This window comes from Trematomus bernacchii, unplaced genomic scaffold, assembly GCF_902827165.1.
Source record: "Trematomus bernacchii unplaced genomic scaffold, fTreBer1.1, whole genome shotgun sequence".
Taxonomy (NCBI): Eukaryota; Metazoa; Chordata; class Actinopteri; order Perciformes; family Nototheniidae; genus Trematomus; species Trematomus bernacchii.
In genome coordinates this window covers 1,008,236-1,029,743 of record NW_022987574.1, presented here as the reverse complement: position 1 = coordinate 1,029,743, position 21,508 = coordinate 1,008,236, and the positions used below count along the sequence as shown (strand labels likewise).

The 21,508-nt window shown below is 38.7% G+C and overlaps 2 protein-coding genes across 5 annotated transcripts in view; one reads left to right on the top strand and one right to left on the bottom strand.

The window, feature by feature from the left end:
- The window catches only part of si:dkey-225n22.4 (collagen alpha-1(XXI) chain), a 57,178-nt gene extending 53,451 nt beyond the window's left edge, over nucleotides 1–3,727 (bottom strand). Inside the window, exon 1 of the mRNA XM_034126770.1 lies at nucleotides 3,644–3,727. The gene's annotated coding sequence lies outside the window, so the exon portion shown is untranslated. The remainder of the gene's footprint in view (nucleotides 1–3,643) is intronic.
- Nucleotides 3,728–6,617: 2,890 nt separating this feature from the next.
- The window catches only part of zcchc2 (zinc finger, CCHC domain containing 2), a 24,307-nt gene continuing 9,416 nt past the window's right edge, over nucleotides 6,618–21,508 (top strand). The window contains exons 1-10 of one of the 4 annotated variants that reach the window (XM_034126731.1): nucleotides 6,618–7,651; nucleotides 11,218–11,338; nucleotides 11,788–11,858; nucleotides 13,354–13,425; nucleotides 13,988–14,091; nucleotides 14,947–15,050; nucleotides 16,157–16,219; nucleotides 17,338–17,398; nucleotides 17,703–17,814; nucleotides 21,267–21,334. In XM_034126731.1, the coding sequence (XP_033982622.1) occupies nucleotides 6,848–7,651; nucleotides 11,218–11,338; nucleotides 11,788–11,858; nucleotides 13,354–13,425; nucleotides 13,988–14,091; nucleotides 14,947–15,050; nucleotides 16,157–16,219; nucleotides 17,338–17,398; nucleotides 17,703–17,814; nucleotides 21,267–21,334 (1,580 nt within the window). In that variant the 5' untranslated portion in view covers nucleotides 6,618–6,847. The remainder of the gene's footprint in view (nucleotides 7,652–11,217; nucleotides 11,339–11,787; nucleotides 11,859–13,353; nucleotides 13,426–13,987; nucleotides 14,092–14,946; nucleotides 15,051–16,156; nucleotides 16,220–17,337; nucleotides 17,399–17,702; nucleotides 17,815–21,266; nucleotides 21,335–21,508) is intronic. The other 3 variants (XM_034126729.1, XM_034126730.1, XM_034126728.1) reach the window with 3 other exon arrangements.

The window sequence follows — 21,508 nt, the reverse complement described above, 5'->3', positions numbered from 1 at the left end:
AGACATTTTCACTTACTGTGCCTGATAAGTCCCCTCCTGAGGGCCTGTGGGTTTGTTCAGACTATGCTCGGTTAACAACACTGTGAACCTATTACTTTTGTCGCACCTGTTAGGGTGAGAGACCTTACACCTTTATCATTTTTATTGGCTCACCCTTCTTCATCCGGGTCAGAAGTCTAATCAGAAAGAAAAGTGCCATCTGCCAACAGGGTACTTTAGCTTAGAGAATTTACAGTTTACAGTGGATTTCACAGCCTTTCCTCAGTCCTGACCACTATGTAGGATACAATTCAGGACAACAAGAAACATGAGACTTTGTATGGTTAACTGGTCAGTCAAATATGCCATATGCTATTTCAAAAAGGGTATATCATTTGCTTTTTTAAAGCCTTAAAGTAAAAAAAAGAGAACATAAAAATTATTTAGTTTGAATAAATCAACACATATATGTCACAATAGACGTAATGCCACGATGGAGGCCTCACAGGTTTAAAAGTTGTATTCGCTGTATTCTTTTTTTCCTGTTTCAAGGTCCAAGGCACACTTTATTTTTTCAGTATACAGGGGAAAGAAATTGCACTCCTCCAGTATAATGGTGTGTACAACCCACGCCATGGTCAATGCTGGCTCACTTACATGGTTTACTTTATTGATTTACTAAGTGGAACATAGCCATCATTGGTGATTAGTAAAAACTTTTGTGCACACTTGCTTTTCCTTCAAAATGTCTCTTGTGAGGAAGGTGTGTTGGAATCTCAAGCAGGCACTACTGTACATGCAAATGTGTAAAGTCAGGTTCTCTTTCATTAAATTGGCCTTAAAACGATTTGCTTAATGTGCCCACTCAGTAGAAATACAATCACCTCTACCAACCGCACTATAGGAAAATGCTTTCTCTTTTACATTTCATTAGCTTAGGCCAGGCTGTTGGTTTAAATTTGAAGTGCACCCAATGTTATTTAAAATAAAAGAGGCACTAGTCTCAATACAAATAACTTGGTTTGATGTTTATTTACATAAAAATGATTATGATCTCTAGTGTGAACAATACTGCTACAGAAGTAGTTCTTTGGATTTAACACTTTGACATTGTTCATGGTAAATTGTGTGTATAAACCTAACTAACCATATAAATTGCAGATCAAGACATGTTTATATAATTGTAATTTGTAATTGCTTTGGAAGACACTGATGAAATTGTTGAAATACAACTGGTACTATTTCATTAGTATTGTAATGATGTGATCTAGTTGCATCATCTTCTACTGCAATTTAATGGCACCTGAACAGAGAATATCCACATAACAGCATTGAATGGAAACACGTGTTAATTCTCATATTCTTTTCTGGAAATCTGGTTAATAATTGCTTTTAATCCAGATAAAAACTTTACTAATAATCAGACCATTTTGTTCTAGCCAACGGTCTGAAATGGTCAGCCCTATGAGTGCTCTAAGCATACTCCATATTGAATTCAATAATTATCATTACAAATTCCAGCCAAGTCTCCATGACCGAATGAAGACCATAAAAACAAAAATCCTGAAAATGTATATTCACTATTAAGTTCTCGTGCCGCCTTCTGTACAGGTGTTTGTTTAAGGATATATCAGTGACAGTAAAAGAGAAAACTGAGAATGCGGAGGAAGGGACCAGAAGTCAACATGTATGGATGTGAACAGCATGCTTTAAATGTTACACCCTTTCTAAAAGTATCTCATCCGTATTCCTCTCTTAGTGGATCCATCTATACATCCTCTCTTCAGTGCCTCACTCTTTCATGTTATAGCACACATGTCATTACAAACACACAGTGTGGATAGGTGGGTAGTGAACATGAATTCTTCCAAACCTCACTCTAGATTTGGCAAACCAGAAGTTCAGTGAACCACATCAACCAGCCCTGCCGTCTTTAGCATCACAGAACATTCCTTGTACACAGATGTTGCTGGGTTTGCTTAGCGCCTATGGTTGGTTTATTAAAAAAAAGAAGACTGCTGAGAGCAATACTAACACCAGCATATACAAATATACATATATTTATAATAGGGTCTCCTTAGATATGGAAATGTACATTTTCATTGACTTGAAACATACATAAAAACAATCCATTACCTGAATGTTCTTGTCATGTTCATTATCGCTGCATAATCAGGCATTTTAACGTATTTTTAACAAGGAAAAAATGTGGATGTGAGATTCTCTGTGATGATTTTAGGCATTATTCCATAGTGAAAAGGAAAGACCTCAATGACTGAGAAATATGAATAAAAACGCTTAAAGATTCAGAAATTACATTTGGAAAATGGTTGACATTAGGTGTTATTCCATTAACCTGTTTTTATGTTTTCTAATTTGTGCATAAAAAGCCCCAAAAAGCTCAAATATGTTTACATTTTGCTGATGGGAAAAAGTTATTGTGACCATTATTTTACCTTGTTCTGACATAATCTTATGCAATGATTAAATGGCACTTGAGTAGAAAGTAAACAACCAATGTGCTCAGGTCTTCATTTCTGGAGATTTTGTTAGAATTTACTCTACATTTGGATCCAAACTTTCACGCGGGTTTAAATCAAGCAAAAACATAGCCACGTGTAGGTCCACCACTTTGTTTGACTGTGGGTTTTGGTCACATAGCCTTTTGCGATGTTATGAAAATGTAATGAAGCAACAAATTGTTCTTCAAATGGTATTTTTGTGATCTCACAGATATAGTAAAATAATAATATGTTAGGGTAAACATTTTATTGTTGTAAAGTTATCTGGTCTCAAATAGGGCTATCAGAAACAATGATATGGTCCTTTGTATCGACACAGTATACCTCAATTAACCACAATAAGTCACTAGTCATAGCAGAACGTCTGTGTTTGAATAGCAAAAGTGTATATTTTATTGCTATTGAATTGTTATGTACCTTTGAAGAACAACAAGATTGTGTTAATTATTTTTTCTGTTTACATGTATTGCTTTTCCAATGGCATGAATAACTCTTATTCAAAGCAAAAATAATCATTAACCAAAATACAGCTGTCATGGGAAACCTCTTGATAGCAGATAATTGGTGACTCCTTCTGAAGACTATAGTTTCGAAAATTCAGCAATAAATGGATCTTTGCATGATGAAGCTATATGCCCCAAACTGAAAATAGCCATATCCTCTGACTATCTTAAGCACTCCGTTGTTTCCAACTCATTCAGAAGTTGAACATACTGTACAGTAATTAGGATGGAAGACCAAGTTATTTTAGACTACAGACTTAACTAACAGCATAACTTTGAAATGCCAAGAGACACACAGGGAGAGACTGCGCTTACTCGCTGACCCATAATCAAAGAGGTTTATGTATGCAGTTATACTATATATTTAGCTTGTAGAAGACAAGCTTTGTCCCGATGGCCAATCACTTGTGGCCAAACCAAACCCATGCCATGGTTACATCAAGTTAGGGAAAATTACTAAAAACAGTAATAATGCATGCGTATTTATCTATATAGCTGTAAAATAAATGGAACAACAACCAAAGTAAAAAGCAACAACAGGAACAGAGATAAGTTATCTGTACATCACTTTGATTGGGTTAAGCTGAGTCCCTTTACATAACAGTACACATGGTACAAAAAGTAATAATAGGGCCTTACCTTTCTCTTTCAGCTGCTAGGAGGCAATGATGAATGCCACTCTGCTCGGAGAAAGTGAAGAGAGTGAAGTCCTGAAGTGGTAGTGACAGTCCTCCCTCTGGTTGGCAGAGGGAGTGGTGGGAGTGTCAGGACAGACTTTATAAATCGTGGCTGTAGCTTCACCACAAAATGGGACACAACGGAGACCAATGTGGATTGACACACATATACACACACACACACACACACACAAACACATCCAAAGTGTGGACTGACAGAAGGTTGCAAATTAATTCTTGTTTATGTGTCTAATTTTTTAATCATATGAAATCACTGCTAACATCTGCAATTCATTTTATATTAAACAGAGTTTTATGACTTAAATATGGTCAACTAATCCAGCTAATTCTACAGCACGCTCTTAATTTTTGTTGAAACCAGGATCAGTAGCTAGTAGTAACTGGAGCACGGCTGTGGTTTAACAGCAAGCATGTTTTTATGGCAGCGGTGCAGGAGTTTAATTAAATAACAGGTTAAAGAAACTCTGTGGTAAGAGATGACATCGCAACTGTACCACATGTTAGACATCTGTGATTCCCTGTAAGGAAGCCCCTACTGATTCAAAAATATCAAAAATGACTTCATACTACAATCTATTGCTGAAAATAGACGTTCAGTGCATTCATTTATTTTGAATCCAAAATAACAAATCTCTGTCTTCAAAGGAAAGAAGCGGCCACAAAAGTGACTTCATTGATGGAGTAAACTGTAAAGGGCTTAAGGGATATTGGGGTTATTTTCCAAAAATGTGCCATGAAAAGACCCAAACCAAAAATGTATGTGTCTTACTGACAAGTATTGTGTGTGTTTCCAAAGCCTGTTATATCTTTCCTCTGTGCTAGAGCTCCATTGTTCCTGCATGCTGTCAATCACATTAATAACAATATTTCCGTCTCCAGACCTTGAAAAATATCTAAGGAGCGAAACATTGTTAGTGCCGTTATTAGCATGCACCTTTGATTCAATCCCACACACTGTCCTGGTTTTCTAAATATACACTAAAGAACAAAATGAGTATTAATCCACCAATGAAAATAGTCCCAACCAACACATGCACTATTTAAGTCTTTTTGAGTATCATTTACTGACAAACTGCAGTATCCAGCTGTTTTGAATATTACTGGAAGTCTGTATTTGTGACCACATTAATGACAGACTTACACAATGTTAGTTTTGGTGTATCATGAGATTTGATGAAAGTTATAAGAATATAGAGTAACACTTGCCTTTTCCTTTACATGAGCCAGTATGTTTCGCAGGCTGCAGCTTCGGCTCAAGAGCAAGCTTTGAAGAAATGAAAAACATCCTGGCTTGTTACAAATCATCACTATTAAACTCAGTTATGCATGAACAAATAAATTGTCCTTTTCCTGCATAATAAAGAAATGTGTTGCACTTCAAAAACCTTTCGTGAAGGAAGTATTTAGATTAGAAATAGCACTACCATACGCAACATTTAAAAAGCCATGTTACTAAAACACTAAAACATACTAAAAGTAAACTACCAGCATAAGGTAGCCTACATCAAAAGTTACACCATGACTAGTTATGCAATAAGAGTATAAGATAATTAGTGATGCATTAATGTGTCTGTATTAATATTTAACTATTTTAGTTGGTTGAAGTTGAGCTAGTTTGAAACTATTGTCCATACTGTTGAATACTTTATAACAATGCATCATAACAACTGTGAAAAGTACTGTATGTAGTATAGTGTATACAAGTATTGAGTAGCATAACATCGAAATCATCATGTTAAGTTAAAGTACCTCAAATAAGTACAGTTTTCACTACAATCCAGTTGCCTGTACTCACTGACAAACTAATGTGTTCATAAAAGGAACTCTGAACTGCTGTTGCCCCCTGTTGGAGCAGCACAGTTAAGTTTTTCTCAGAGAGCCTTATGATCAGGGCTTCCTTTTGCCTCAGTGGTAGTTTAAAGTTTTACTCTTGCCAGGGACTGCCCTGAGCTCTGTAAATAAATAAATAAAAGAAAGAAGGCAAAAACCTAGCAAAGAATTTTGTTTTTCTAAATATGTGCCTTCCCTTCCTAACCATCCGACCACATCAGGCTGGACAACACGCAGAGAAAGCTGTAATAAGCGAGGAGGAATGTTTTTCATGCAGGAATTCAGCTGAAATGAATAAAAGAAAGCTCTGGATTGGTGCAAATATTAGTTGACAAGAATAGATTAAACATGTATTACTTTGTTTATGAGGAGTGCAGAAAAGGCTGCCTCTTTTAGCAATTACTAAAAGGAGTTACAGTGTTAGACAGAATCAATCAGCAAAAGACAACTTGTTTTTTCCAGCTTATACTGGTTTATAACAGCTTATTTACTTTCCACGGGGTCAGTTCAAGTGTGTTTTTATCTGGACTATGTGCCTTTTCCTATCTCTTTATATCTGACTCAGTATTTTTTTGTCGAGCTTCAGGAAATGGTGTTCTTTGCCCAATCAGATCCAGACTACAAGCACTCCAGTAGCCATTTTCACTCACCTATAATGTGGCTGCTTGATACTGTACAGCTTCATGTCCTCTGGGTAGATACCCAGAGGACATGAAGCTGTACAGTATCAAGCAGCCACATTTACCCATTCTGCTGTCCTTTTATTTGTAAGGGTTCCATTTTTCCTCTAGAGGGCGGTGTTGGCTCGGTAAATCAATATGTTCGCCCAGTCTTTTTTTACTCTTTTCACTATTAACTTTAAAAATACAAGAAGCAAAAATATGTATGTGCTGCTTGAATTTCCCTACACTCAAGTCAATATCAAATGACAAGTCCTGCATTACTTTCTCGTACATCTGGATGAAGACATATATTTGTTTATTTTTTGCCGATCTGCATTCACTAAAAATGTTCACAACATTCAGAATTGTATTCATACAGCGTTCAGTTAGAACAAGTCCGCTAACAGCCTTGAGGTGGCAGCAACGTGCTAACGGTACATAGCAGTACTACCGGAAATGAGCATTAGAAGAAGAATGTAACGTTGGAAAAAGCTACAGTACTATCGCCGCGTCAGATGATTAGCTAATAGTAAAAACACTGTTAAAAGACTGACAGTCCACCTCTATTTTCTGCATTACAAAACGTCGTAAGTCGTCCGTTATGTATATTGGTCCGTTATTTACAGTTTGAAGCCTCTCTCGCGGCGCTGATAATGCTGAAAATGAAGCTACCGATGAAAACGGGCGAGGAAGGAGGCGACGAAACTGCCGAGGACGATTCATTGGATCTATCGGAGCACCAACATATTCCCAGGGCGGTACCTCCTTCTTCGGTGTCCGGCCGTCTGGATGATTCGCCTAGACCTAGCGTGTATCCATTCCAGCTGGACAAGGAGACTGTTTTTGAGTGGTTTGGCCTACATCTTAACCCTGCTAAGCGGATCGAGTTCATGTGCGGACTGCTACATATGTGCCAACCCCTGGAGCTCCGCTTTTTGGGATCTTACTTAGAGGATCTTGCAAAGAAAGACTATCATGTTTTAAGAGACTTTGAGTTTCGTGCTAATAGTCCAAGCGACTTAGGAGTTTTAACAGACGTTATAGATCCAGTCGTTAGGTCCAAACTCCTAGTCTGCCTCTCCCTCCTCGGGTCTGACAGCAGGGAATGCGCTGGAATACTCTTTCGGATACTGAGCCATGTCGATCCGGCCCTGTTCTACAAAAATTATGACTACTCCCTCCCTCCATTCTCCGACCCTAACCACCACTCGTTCCATCCACCGTGTCAGGACGGGAATGTGTACGGGCGGTCAGAGGAGACCTGCGGCTTCTCAACTAATGAACCAGCGGCAGGACCTCTGGAGCAGTTGGCGCTGCTTTTTGCCATGGCCTCTCTCCATCCAGCGTTCCACTTCCACCAACGGGAGATTGTCCGGGACCAGCTTGACAAAATAGAGCTTGCCATAGCGGAGGAGCAGAGACGTCAAAGTCAGCTAAGAATAAACGCCCAGATAACGGTAATTTAAAAAACACTAGCACCGTTAAATGCTAAGCTAGGTGAACAAATACTCAAGTACAACTTGTGTTCTTAAGAAAGATATCTATAGCATGCCAGTCTAAAAGTGTTAATTGATGAATGCACTCAGTGTGGTGATACACATTGTCCAAGTGTACCAAGTACTTCCCTTTCCTACCATGGTCTGTCGTCCAAGGCAGGACAGGTCACTCATGCTAAACAGAGTTAGCTAACAAGCTAATGTTGGTCGGTTAATCTGCCAGCAACTGGCGTGCGGCAGGTGGTTTCAACTGTTTGGGGGATATTTCAATGACCCCCATGTTATATGTTGCATCTTTATTCTGTGATTTTAGCTACCGTCCTGTGTATAAATACTCTGTGCAGAGAAAGTCATTAACAAGCTTACTTGGAGCCAAGCGGTGCCCTCATTAATGCTACATCCATTAAATGCTAATCTCTGTTCTCGAAGTATTGTATCCATCCACCAGTCTGCAACTCTAGAATGCTGACGCTGTAACTGCTGCAGTGGGAGTTTGATAAAGTACTGATTCACTTGTGGCTTTTTAACCACGTGCTCTATGACACTGGATGTTATCATTCCAAACAAATGGTAAAGCAAAGTAGTTTACTGGAAAGTATGACCTCCATTTCTTAACTCGTATGTAACTACTGCTTTCTACAAGTCCATCTTCTAGATTTAAGGGGGGCCTGTCTCTTAAAATGATATTATGTACACCATAGTTGTGGATCAGGCCCCTTGAGTCTGGGTTTAGTTAATAGCATTGATTGTCATTTACTGAAGCCAGAAAATTCAACTGAAATAAGCAATAGAAATGTAAGTTATGTTTGAGCTAAGAGTTGGTTGCTAATTTCCTGAAATGGTTTCTAATGCCAGCCCGAAAACTGTTACTGTTTAGCTCTGGTATTTCCCCCTTAAGCACTTGTCCTATTTTAGTCTCCACTAGCCAATCTCTTCTTTCCTCTATCAGTGTGTAAAGGTGTAAAGTGTGAAAGGGGCATGATGCCCCTTTCACACCGGCGCTTTTCCAGCTCCTGCTCGGAGCTGGAGCTGGAAAAGCGCCGGTTTTTCCTGTTCACACCGCAGCGGCGGCGCGTCATAGCTCCGGAATGCGGTTCACTTCCAGCTCCAAAAAATTGTCGGTCCAGAGGCAAGAGCTTCGGAGCTATGACGCGGCAGAAACTTTCATAACAGCGTTGTGATGCCAAACAGCGTCAATTCAGACTGACACACATTCACTTAAGGGGAACTGGGGATATGTATCAGCTGCTTGTGTGACAGTCAGACAGTGAATACTTTAGAGCCGTGTGAGCTAACCCGGAGCTAACGGGAGAATAAACTCCCGTGGAAGTGCAGCCAGCACTGCAGCGGTCGGTAAATGCCGCTGAAACACATTAATAAACAATGAACCACGGCACTCTGGAGAAAAGTATAAGGTTGGAGAAGTCGTTATTTAATTTAATCTGGTTTCGTATGATTAAAAGCAACACGATCATCGACTCGACGCAGTCCCCAGCCCGTTGTTGTTGTGGGAGAAAATCAGAGACGTAAACTGTGACGTCATGACGCAGCAGCGGCAGCTCTGGGCAGTGTGAACAGAGCGGGAGCTGAAAAGGGAAACCGGAGCTGAACCAGAAAAGCTCTAGCTAGGAGCTAGAAAGGGGAAAGCGCTGGTGTGAAAGCCGCATGATGGTCTTAAACCATTGTCCATGGAGGTCCAAAAGCTACCAGGCTCTTATTCCATGTAGTTCCCAACTAATTAACTGCTTCATTCTAGGGCTGCACGATTTGGGGAAATAATCTAATTGCGATTTTTCTGACAGATATTGCGATTGCAATTCGATTTGCGATATTTGTTTTTAAGCGACCCAATGGAAGTTTATTGGAAAAGGCGGACATATCTCCGGCTAGGAAGGTCGTATCAACGTGCTCCCGTCTCTAGCACCCCCGCAGCCCGAGCTACGAGTGAAAGAACTAAACTTACATGAAACTTCCGTTGGGTTGCTTTAAAGTCAAGCTTCAGTTTAAGATTCACCCTGTAATAGATGTAAAACATGTGATGGAGCATTACTAAAAGAAAGCTCCATTGGAAGCCATTTGGAAAAGTATTTCAAAAATACTTGACAGGTGATTGGATCAATCCGTCTATCACCTACTATCATGGGCCACTTCTGATTGGTAATGACTGGTACATGTGGAGCACAGCACTTCTGATTGGTGTGGATGACTGACACACAAGAAGAAAAAAAAAGAAAAAAGGTTTTCGCAGGCTTTGCGATTTGATAATTGCATCATTTAAAATCGCGATTTCGATTTAAAATCGATTAATCGTTCAGCCCTACTTAATTCCCAGAAATACCTGTTCCTCTCCTCAGGTCGGGGTTATTACTCAGTGGATAGACACATAATAGTTTTGGCCTCAAGTCTTTTAAAACACAGATACAAATATCGTCACATAATTACTGTACTGAGAGCCCAGGGTTACTCCCAGGAAATTCTCTAACAAAAGTTGTTTTGGCATTTGTGAAATGTATGTGCACATCAACACGGAAAAATCACTTGCCTAATCTGAAGTCATGTTAGGAATGCAAAGCTGTTCTGCAGCAGACTCAAGTGTCAGAGCTTCCAACCAGCACAAGTAACAGCACCCTATACAGTCAACCTGAATTTAATTTGAACTTGTATGAGTGTCTTTCCACCTTATGGTGATACATTTCTTCATATGCCAGTTTACATTAGGGATGCTTTAACCAACTGGGAAATATTGGTGATCAGTATCTATTACAGTTGGTCATATTCCTAACAGAAAACATGATTGAAAAGTTGATTTAAATGTAGCTCTTAACTGAAAAAAAAAAGCTCTCATGCAACACTTTTCCCCTACTTTTGTTTAATGCTGACCTATCACAGTGACCATACATCTAAACATGCATGTAGTTGGTACAATACTTCAGGTCTGTCTCTGTTCTAGATGAATCCATGAGGTTGACATCATGGTGAGTCATGTGAAGATGAGCTGCCCTTAATAAAATCACATATGCCATTTTTAGTGTGCCGTACTGTTATCGCACTGTGGCGCTGTCAATGTGGTACAAGATCGAGGGAGGGGAAACAGTGAATTAAAGGATGGTTAGACATTTTTATTTTAGATTTCCTTGCCTTCTGACTGTAAACAATAATGGTGTAGCTCAGCTGTTGTCTTTTTTTTTATAATATATTTTAATTTTGACCTATTTTATCATAGTCCATGTGTAAACCAGAACTAATCTTTGTAAATTGAACATATCACCTGTTGATGTTTCATCTTTGTCGTGAATTAACTAACTTAACAGGGGCTTCTTGATTGAAATGTCAAATAATTATACTTAAACATAACATTGTATAACTCTGGAAAACAAATAACTGGTTCATCTTGGTGGTTGGTTTTTATGCAATCTAAATATGGAACCTTAGAGATGCATTTATAACTAGTCATGCTGTAACTGAAGGTTAAAATGGTAACAAACCAGTAAGAGCCAGATACTAACTCAGTGTATTTCTGTCTCCAGGAGCTGACTAGTCAGAAGACGGATTACCTGCCTTCCCCAGCGCTGGGTTTGGGGGATTGTACTGCAGCCCATCCTCCCTGCCAGAGCCGTCGCTCCAGCCGCTGGGCAACACAAAGAGAAGGTGATAATAATCATTTGACAAAGCAGTAATGTAATGGGAACACATACCTGCCAAACGCTAAGGTTACTTCAATGAAGCAGCGAATTCTGTTACGCTAGCCTGAATTTTTACATTACATTCATTTCGTTTTTTTTAATTTTCTCTTTATTTGTCCCTGTAATGATTTTTATGATTTTCTTCTATAGCAGCAATTGCTTTATAAATTGTACAGCCCCTTCACTTTTTCAGTATTTTTTAAATCGCTTTGCGAGAGGTAAATTGTCGGGTGCCTAGGAAGTACTGATGGATTCTTAGTAAGTGCTGTAGTAAATGATAACTGTAGAGGTCTATTGTGTTTGTAAAGTCGATATTTTTGAAGGCCTAATAGCTACATTACTCCAACTTATTACTCTCCTAGTGAACTTGTCGGAGTGAGTCATAATGGTTTGTTCCTCCTCTCTGTTTTGCAGCAGTGCATATAGAGGGAATTGTGCTCAGGGGCATCACTCGCACCAGAATAGACAAGGAATACAACTTTGAGGTAGGTAACAACACTGTCACACCGCACTGCTTCAGGTTAATACGTCTGGTGGAATTGTTTTAGTGTTGTACTGTATTTAACCATGTAATCTTACGTTTGCAACAAGACTGTGACACTCATGTGTGCTCTCAGCTCATTGAGGCCAGGCACAAATGGACACCATTTTCCACATTTATCTCACAATGAATATCCTTGTTATGCTGGTTTTTGCTATCCGAAAGTGGTCTGCTGCTCTTTTTCTCTGGCATCCTATGGTGCCCAGTGCCAGGAAGTAAGGTCATTTTGGGCAAATCTCTAGTAATTTCTCTCGCAATTGCCCCTTGCATCAAACTAATCCCAAACTCTTAATCTCTAGCAAGGCAGCTCATCACTGCTAATGAGCCTGTTCATTCAAGAATGAATGCCATCCAAATACAGATTCACATGAACTCATGGGAGTATTTATTGCTCAATTAAAGGAAAAATAAATCATTATGACAGATGGAGAGACTATCCTGTTGGCCTGACTGAGCTGCGGCAGTCAAGCCAACAGTACTCACAACAGAGAGCGTCCTCACACCATCTGTTTGTGCTGGACAGAGACACAATGATACACATAGTAACACATGTATTTATAATGTACCAGAGACCTTAATAAAGCATGTGTCTTTTCATCATGTAGTATAATAAATGTATAGATAATAATAATACTGTTCCGTGGTGCTATAGGGATCTTCTTGTCAAGCTTTTTAGTACCGATTCTAATTACCAACTTAATTCAAGGCCAATCTGACACTTACCATTTCTTGTACATAAACATTAACACAATACCATCCATAGGCAAAACCATTCCAGTTTCAATAGCAAACGGTATGCCTTAGCATATCTTTGTTATAAATACAGCCTGAATAAAGATGATTAACTCATCTTTATTATGAATTAATCTTGTTTTAATGGATAGACACTAATGCATTCCTACAGTTGTTGCATATATTGAGTCATAGTGGCATCATTTGTGTGATACATTATTGATTAAGATGCTGTGTAAAGCATGCTTTTTGTAGAAAACCAGAATAGAAAGTCCCAAATAAATGAGAATATTTCTGGGAAAGTACAGGTTTATATCTCAATCATCGCATAACTATAGCACATTAGGAATGGGTGTAACTATTGCTCTATCTATGTGATTATAGAGGGAGATTAGGACACATGTTTGTGTAGACTTGGGTTGGGAGTCGACCTGCTCTTTATTTTTTCCCTTAGCACTTTTTTTGTTTTGTTTGTGTATAAAATTAGAGTCATTTTGGTTTGTGAGTTGTATATCGGTTGTCTTACATTTCAGTTTATGCATGACCCTTAAAATAGATCCCTTAAATCAATATGGTGTAACACTGTCTGTTTGGGTGTGTACTCGGGTGTATGTGTTTTACTTTTGACTGTACTGTGAAGTGCTAGCATGCATAGCCCTATTTCCTTTGCAGTGTTGTGATAGAGAATGTCCTCTAATGTGTTCCAGGTGAAGTGGTCAGACTCTTCTTCTAGTAGTGTGACCAAAACCCATCTGGAACTGGAGAATTTCCTTCTTAAGGTATCCATTTTTGTCATTTTTCACAAATTCAGTACCCTACAACCTTTATGCCAAACAGAGAAGAGTAAATACATTTATTTTTCAACAGAACACACTTAGTTATACTTATATTCAGGGTTTATGCTGCTTATTATATGTTACATAAGCAGTTCCAAGATAGTTATATACATATATATATATATATATATATATATATATTAAATGAATATATCTATAAATACATAATGTAAATGTTATCAATAAAGAAATTAAACAAAAGTAACCCAACTCATCAGAATTTGTATCATACATATAACAGTTTATTTAATATTGTTGTAATTTGTATTTAATGCCAAGTTGATCAAATAATGTCACTTTTCACTTACAAACATTGTATAGGACTCATGTCACCTTTTTAAGATGTCACATTTTATTTAATGTTATTTTTAATGTCGTAATTGTCTTTTTTTAAGATACATTTCAGATATGATGACATTTTCTTTCCATGCTGCTCCTGTTGCCTTCACTGTAACTTGTAGCCCAACACACACTCCTGTGTTTATCCTGCATTGTTTTCTCCCAGCAGCTCCCTAAGGATCAGAGTACTGAGTCTTTTGAGAAAAGCATCCTGAGACTTCTGAGCCAGGGGGAGCGGAACGAGAGCAGAGAGGTGGAGAACAACCTCAGGTACATTAAACCCAGATATAAACCCAATTTGTCAAATAAGGGGAGAATTGCTGCGACTTCTGAAAATATATACATTTGCCTTTAGTGTTATTCAGGTGACTAACCTGATGAAATGTGAGGCATATTTATTTTGAATTGTGAATAGGGCAATGCAGTTTGAAAACATGTATCTGCATTTTTCTATTGCTTTTCTTTAGTGAGGTTCATAATATCTCACTTTTTGAAGAACAGCATGAGCAAGTCCAGAGACTTCACACACACACACGCACACACACTGAACTAGTGGACAAACACGTTTGTGTCCATCAGTTTCATTTTCTGTGAAGTGACTCAGTGGAAAGTGAAACTTATCAGCAGGAACTCAAGCTTTTCATCAGTAGCCCAGCCCTCCACCCTTCTTTTTCCACAGGAAGCTTTTTGCTTTATTCATTTAATTACCGTAATGCTGGCAGTACAAGATACTTCTACATGTGCGCAACTTAATTTTCATAAGCACTTATTTGTCATTTCAGGTATGTCTTTTGGATTGAGCAAAGCCAGACAAAACTCAAACTGAAAATATGTATTTGTCATCTTCTTATATTTTCAGTTTAAAACAAATATGTTTTTATTTTATCCTCAAATGGGCCTTAAGTCTCTGATATTGACATTTCTTTCAGACGCTACACTTTTTTGTAACAAGGAGATGCATGTTTAAAGGAAACACATAAAACATTTTTGATAATGCTACATAAGTGGGTGTAGGATTTGAGTATACCTTTGCTCAGCTGCTTGTAGATGTTTTGCTGCATCATGTTTAATGTCTCCTGAGAAAAACCTAACGATAGGTGTGTCTTCCCCTGTGCCTGCCTTCAGGGAAAAGTTCCTGTCCGCGCCTCCAGTCTTCAGACAGACCAGGAAGGTGTGCAGCTTCTTCAACTGTGACTCCAGTTACTCTACAAAACCGACCTGCTGCAGATGTGAGTATGAGACGAATGCCTTCTGTTACTGTTCTCATGGTTATTTATTAGAAAGTCATAGGTAGATTTAGTTTGCAGATAAAAAGACAAGAGATCCATCCTGACACACATTCTGAAAACAATATGGACACACCTCTCATGAAAGTACACCCTGCTCAGTCACATCTAAAAACAATAGTACAAACATGGGCATTCGAAGTTAATAAATACATAGGCTAACGCTTGACACTTTGGGACAACTAACCTCCGGTACGAAGGAAGAAAAATTATGAGTGCAGAGTGTGGGGTCACGACTCCATTTTGGTCCTTGGCACGTTTTGAGATTTAGTATTTTCACTGCCGATAGTAACTAGTTAATATAGGCGGGATTCTTAGCTGATAACGATGTGCGTGAAACTGCAATAACATCATCTGCAACGTGATACAGCTCTTTTAACTGCATTTCAGACTAAGCTGACCAAAGCATGATTTTGCTATTTGACATTTTTTAAATAACAACTTAGTCAGTAGTTTGCCTTGTTTTAAATTGCTTTAATAATCAGTACATGTTGCTTGGAACTTCCACAGGAAGTACCTGGTATATTCCTCTAGTTTTTACAATGGAAAAACAAGAGAGAGAGAGTTGAGTCGTGCCGACCATGCAGTAGAAAAATGGGCGTAAGAAAACAGCTCTCCTTCTTAACATTGTGCTTTTTGCAGCAGATTTAAGCAGTGTTGAGTCTCCTGTAGACGTCTCACTAACCTGACCTCCTCACAACGATACCATGTTAACTCATATGATCCTCAATTTTATTTTTGTTTCTTTCAGTTGAATAAATATAAACACATTTTAGAATTGCCAACAAGGACATTACTTTAGTATTATGCCTCTTATTACAATCAAATATATGAAACAAAGGCACGGAAAGGTTTTGGGGTTTCTGTATTTTTTTATTTATTTCTGCAATATTATTAAATCATCTTGCATCAGTATCTAAATAGTTCTTAGTTTGTGCCCAGGCACTGTTTCCTGTTGGAAACCTGTTACTGAGTTCAACTAAAGTAAAGCCATTTTTGCAATGTTGTTTTATTTTTATATTTTTACCAATGTATCTTTGTATTCATAGGTAACTGCCAGTTGGGTAAGGCCTACCAAGGAGACTGTTCTGATGCCTCCAGTCAGGAGGAAGGTGGGAGCAACTTTTTTTATTTCTTTATTTAAATATTTCAGTCATTTCCCACAGTGATGTTTTCAGACAAATGTTTATTTTCTGCGGAGAGTTGAAGCGGGCTGCAGAGATTAGCAAAGAGGACAAAATAAATGCATAGGAGCATGTATAATCAGTGACATGCAAAGGAACAGCCCAATAACCAGGGCTGCAGTCGGAGCTACGGCTACACAGTAAACATGAAAAGCTAACTAGCGTTTATTTTTGGAGCTCATTTGGGAAGGCTGGTTCAAATCCTCATGTTTCACGGCTATATTTGCCCGATCACGTGCTGGAGTTCAGCTCAGCAGCAGTAACCACAGACCTGACCTGCCTCATACTGCAATTATTGTGTTAGATAATCTTATGTGTGTGTGTGTTAGATTTATGATATTCTGCTTTAAACAAGCACTTTCATTTAACCTTAACGCAATTGTGTAATAGAAAAACAAACACATTTTCTTTTATTTGTAGAGGGTTGCATTTAAGTGGGACAGAGCAACGGACCATGTACTAACTTTGACTCATTTTGTATTTTGTTTAGAGAGGTTTGTGCCATTTTTAGCAAATGTAACAAAGGGTGAAAAGAGGGGGAGCTGCTAGCATTATCCCATGAAAAGTAGTTCAATATTTAATCTCAATAACACATTAATTTCTTTCTTTATATGTAATGATCAGCCCGTTTTTTTTATTGAGGATGCTTTAGCAATGCTTTACATGTACATTTAAAAAGAAATGTGCTCTGGCAGCAGCTATAGACCTAGAGCTATGTAAATCGATACCACGCTGATGGGAATAGACGGTTTCAGGAGTTTTTGCCTACTAATAGTAATGTCCTATCAGAAATAAAAGGAATACGTTTGAAAAGGACGTCTGTGACTTAATTAGAAAGTATACATATTTTTCCTTACCAATCACACGCATTTCTTTTTAAGTAAATGTGAAATATGTATCTACAGCATTGACCACAAGTACGGTATGGTATGTCTTGACTATGTAAAGGTTTGATTGGGTTCTCTTTTTACAAGAGCTAATGATTCTCATATGACTTATCATTTTCTATGTCCTCAAGCATCAGTTAATATATTCTATTCTCTCAGATCTAGAACTGTATGCTCAGGGACACAAGAAAAAGCACGGGGCCAAAAGTCCATGTCCAGGGTAAGTAGACTGCGCTCTGATCTGTGCCTCTCAAATATTTACATTTTTTTATGACAGTACGAATAATAATATAACTTACTATATTCTCCTATAGTAAACAGGTAATAATGCATAGAGGTTTGATTATAATACCAACAGGACTCGTTTTATATAGTTGGATAGAAAAAAGTATGACAAAATATTGATTGCATGGTTAGGAGTTGGCTTAATAAATTCAGCTATAGCATAATCATGTTCAGACCACCTGAATGTTTTCATGATCAGAAACACACAAAGGGAAACACTCTTATATCTGTCTCTCTAGTAGCCGGGGCCCTCACGGGGATGTTTGGAGGGGGGGCCACGCTGCAGAGCTCAATGGTCCATCAGAGAGGAGGAAGAGCTGTACACTGAGGAGCAGCCAGGAGGCCGACCAGGTGAGGGGTTGAGGGCTGAACAGGGCTCCTTTTCTTTATCTGGAGGTCATCTATTACACAAGCATGTCATTATAATCCTTGCGTTTGGATATTTACTGTCCTTCAAAGTTGTCATTTCCAGTATATTAACAACAATAAGCTCAAAAAAAGTCATTATACAATGCATTACTTATATCAAACTAATGTGTTTTAACACATTTGTGTGAGAACTTGCTCAAAACTTTAGAAAACATGTCATTATATGATGGTTGTTTGTAGGTCCGTTGGGTTAAAGGTGTTGTTTTTTTTCAGTGCTGGTCTAATGATTAACTGCACTGTAAAGCTCAGCAGCACAGTTCACAGTTATGGACATTTCCTCGAACGCTAGTTAATCATTACAGGACGTAGTTGCACGAAGGCCTACAGGAACTCAGCCATTCCTCAGGAACGACTGAGAGAGAAGAGTGTGTTTGGGTCGATATGTCACACACTGCCAAGTGAATGGGAGTACTCACTGCTAATTTTACTGATTTAGGTCAAGGCAACAATTTTGCATGACTGTAAGAGAGGCAATCATTTTATCAATATAATGTACCTTACATGGAGTAGTAAACTTAAAGGTCACCTATTATGCAAAATCCACTTTTTCATGTATGTTATACATAAACATGTGTCCCCTCTGTGTAAAGAGATTCTGAAAGTTTCAGGAAAAAAGATTCTCTCTCTTTTTGTCCTGATCCATTTATATAAAAACCTGTCTGAAAATGAGCTGATCAGATTTTGGCCACTTTATGATGTCATAACGTTTTTTAGGCTTGTGTAACCATTAGCCAATCACCAACCAAGGTAACACCCCCCCCACCTTATCACCTGAATCTCCTCCTAGAGCACCATTGTGTTTTTTTTAACCAAATATCTCTCATGCGGCTTTCACACCAGCGCTTTTCCCTTTCTAGCTCCTAGCTAGAGCTTTTCTGGTTCAGCTCCGGTTTCCCTTTTCTGCTCCCACTCTGTTCACACCGCCCAGAGCTGCCGCTGTTGCGTCATGACATCACCGTTTACATCGCTGATTTTCTCCCCAACGGAGCTCACAACAACAACGGGGGACTGCGTCGGGTCGATGATCGTGTTGCTTTTAATCATACGAAGCCAGATTAAATTAAATAACGACTTCTCCAACCTTATACTTTTCTCCAGAGTGCCGTGGTTCATTGTTTATTAATGTGTTTCAGCGGCATTTACCGACCGCTGCAGTGCTGGCTGCTCTTCCACGGGAGTTTATTCTCCCGTTAGCTCCGGGTTAGCTCACACGGCTCTAAAGTATTCACTGTCTGACTGTCACACAAGCAGCTGATACATATCCCCAGTTCCCCTTAAGTGAATGTGTGTCAGTCTGAATTGACGCTGTTTGGCATCACAACGCTGTTATGAAAGTTTCTCTGGTATAACATGGGTGATGTTAGCATAGCAACCGAAGCTAAACTGACTACTTGCTAAGCCGTTTTCTACAGGCACATTTTACCGGCGTATTTTTCATTATGATTCTACTTGTGATAGTCGGACATGACAACCTGTGCAGCCCATGTATTGATTCCATCCGATAGCTGCTATAATAAAATAAAAAAACGTCTGCCTGCTCTCCACAATGATCAATAACAGCGAACGGATGGTCAAAGTAAGGTACAAATAAACAGAATCACACGAAGCCTGGTTAGTGTTGCCTGACTTTATAAAGTGTTTTTTTTTTTTATAAGTGTGTGTGGTTGCCTTCTAGTCACTTTGCTCAGCGCTACTGCTTGTAGGCAGGCATGACGAGACTCTTCAGTCGACCCATGGCATGTTCAGGGGAGGTGGGATTAGTTTCCTGCACGCCTCGACGTAAGAGAGACGTAAGCGACGCCGCCTCTTAGCTCCGAAGCTCTTGCCTCTAGACCGACAATTTTTGGAGCTGGAAGTGAACCGCATACCGGAGCTAAGAGGCGGCCCCGCTGCGTTGTGAACAGGAAAAAACTGTACTTTTCAGGCTCCAGCTCCGAGCCGGAGCTGAAAACGGGTTGGTGTGAAAGGGGCATCTGAGGGGCGTGGGGAGTGGCTCATTATTTTCATCTAAAGTAAAAGACAGAGAATCAGCACTTTTGAAACAGGGCTGAAACAGAGGGGATTATGGGATGCTACAATGCCTGATCTGTTTGATATTTCAAGCCAAACACTTCAGAGACATGTTTTGTATATAACTGAGAACTATAATAAAGTAATGAAAAACAGTATAATAGGGGACCTTTAAGGTTTCAATAATCAGGGCCGGCCCTGACCAATTTGCTGCCCTAGGCAAGTTTTTAGCTGCTGCAGTGCTGGGCAGTGCTGAGGGGGAGAAGGTGTTGGCAGGTGGCCCAAAATATTTTTAAATTGCATCTGAAGAGAGAAGAGAAGTATATGTGACCATCAAGAGATGCATTATATTTGCTAGACCTAAGTCATATTATAGAAATCAGATTACAGGTGCAGCTCACAATATCATATATTGCCTCCATACCATATACAATTGTTGCATTTATCTATGCAAAAGGAGCCCCGACCAAGTATTGAGTACATAAATGAACAAACTTTTCAGAAGGTCGAAATATCTATATTATAAATCCTGTTTTGATTGGTCTTATCTAATATTATACTATTTTACTACAGGATTAGCGATTTTCATGATCTTTAAGCTGTAATCATTACAATTAAAACAAAAAAGGTTTGAAATATTTCACTTTATGCATCTAGAATATATGAATGTTTCATTTTTTGAAATAAATTACAGAAAAAAAGTTCCATGATATTGTAATTTTTTTAGATGCACCTGTAGATTCAGCTTTAGCATCTAACCAGGTGGCAAAGAAGCAGTTGAGTGCAGTGTAATATAGCATATTAAAGATAAAGGCTAAGGTATGCAGTATTTACAGTAATTACGAGCATTTTGACACGGATGTAAACTTCACACTATTGAACATACTTTAGACAGCATAAACTGTAACGCAATAAAATAAAGGCCTACAACTATAAATAATGAACGGGATGTAAAAGCATTTGAATGACTAGCCTATTACTACAAGCAGGGCAAACATATACTCCTTTGCCCACTGCCAAGGGCCGGCCCTGTCAATAATACATTTTTATTGTAAAAAGATGAGTGTAATGACCTTGAAAGAAAGTCATCGTCGTCTTTATATTTGTGAAAAATGTAACACAGCATTTTCCCTTTTTTTAACTATAGATTTAGTTCATTGATAGGGTCTCTTTAATGGCATGATTTCTGGGTTTGGCCATATCAGGATAATTGTACGTAGATAACAAACTTCATAAAGAAAATGCAATAATTGTGTCAATAATTACCTGCTTCCTGGGTGTATTATCTGTTGTAAATGTAATGTTGTCTTAAGGTTGCAGTGTAAACTTGTGAAGCTGTTCTGACTCACTGTTCTGACTCACAGCACCAGGACAGTGAGAAGAGAAGCCACCCAATGACAAAAGCAAAGGCCAGAGGCCTGCCCGCGGACAGGTAGGCCAGACAAGTTTAAAAAACAGATATGGGAACTCTGCAGGTATCCGCTGCTTCGTAAAAAGCAAAATATTTATGTTTAAATAATAGCCATTAATGGATTTTTTTAAGGTTGCAGTCCCATGTCTTTGTAGATGGTAATGATCAAGTCTGTGTTCTGTATGGAAATGAGAG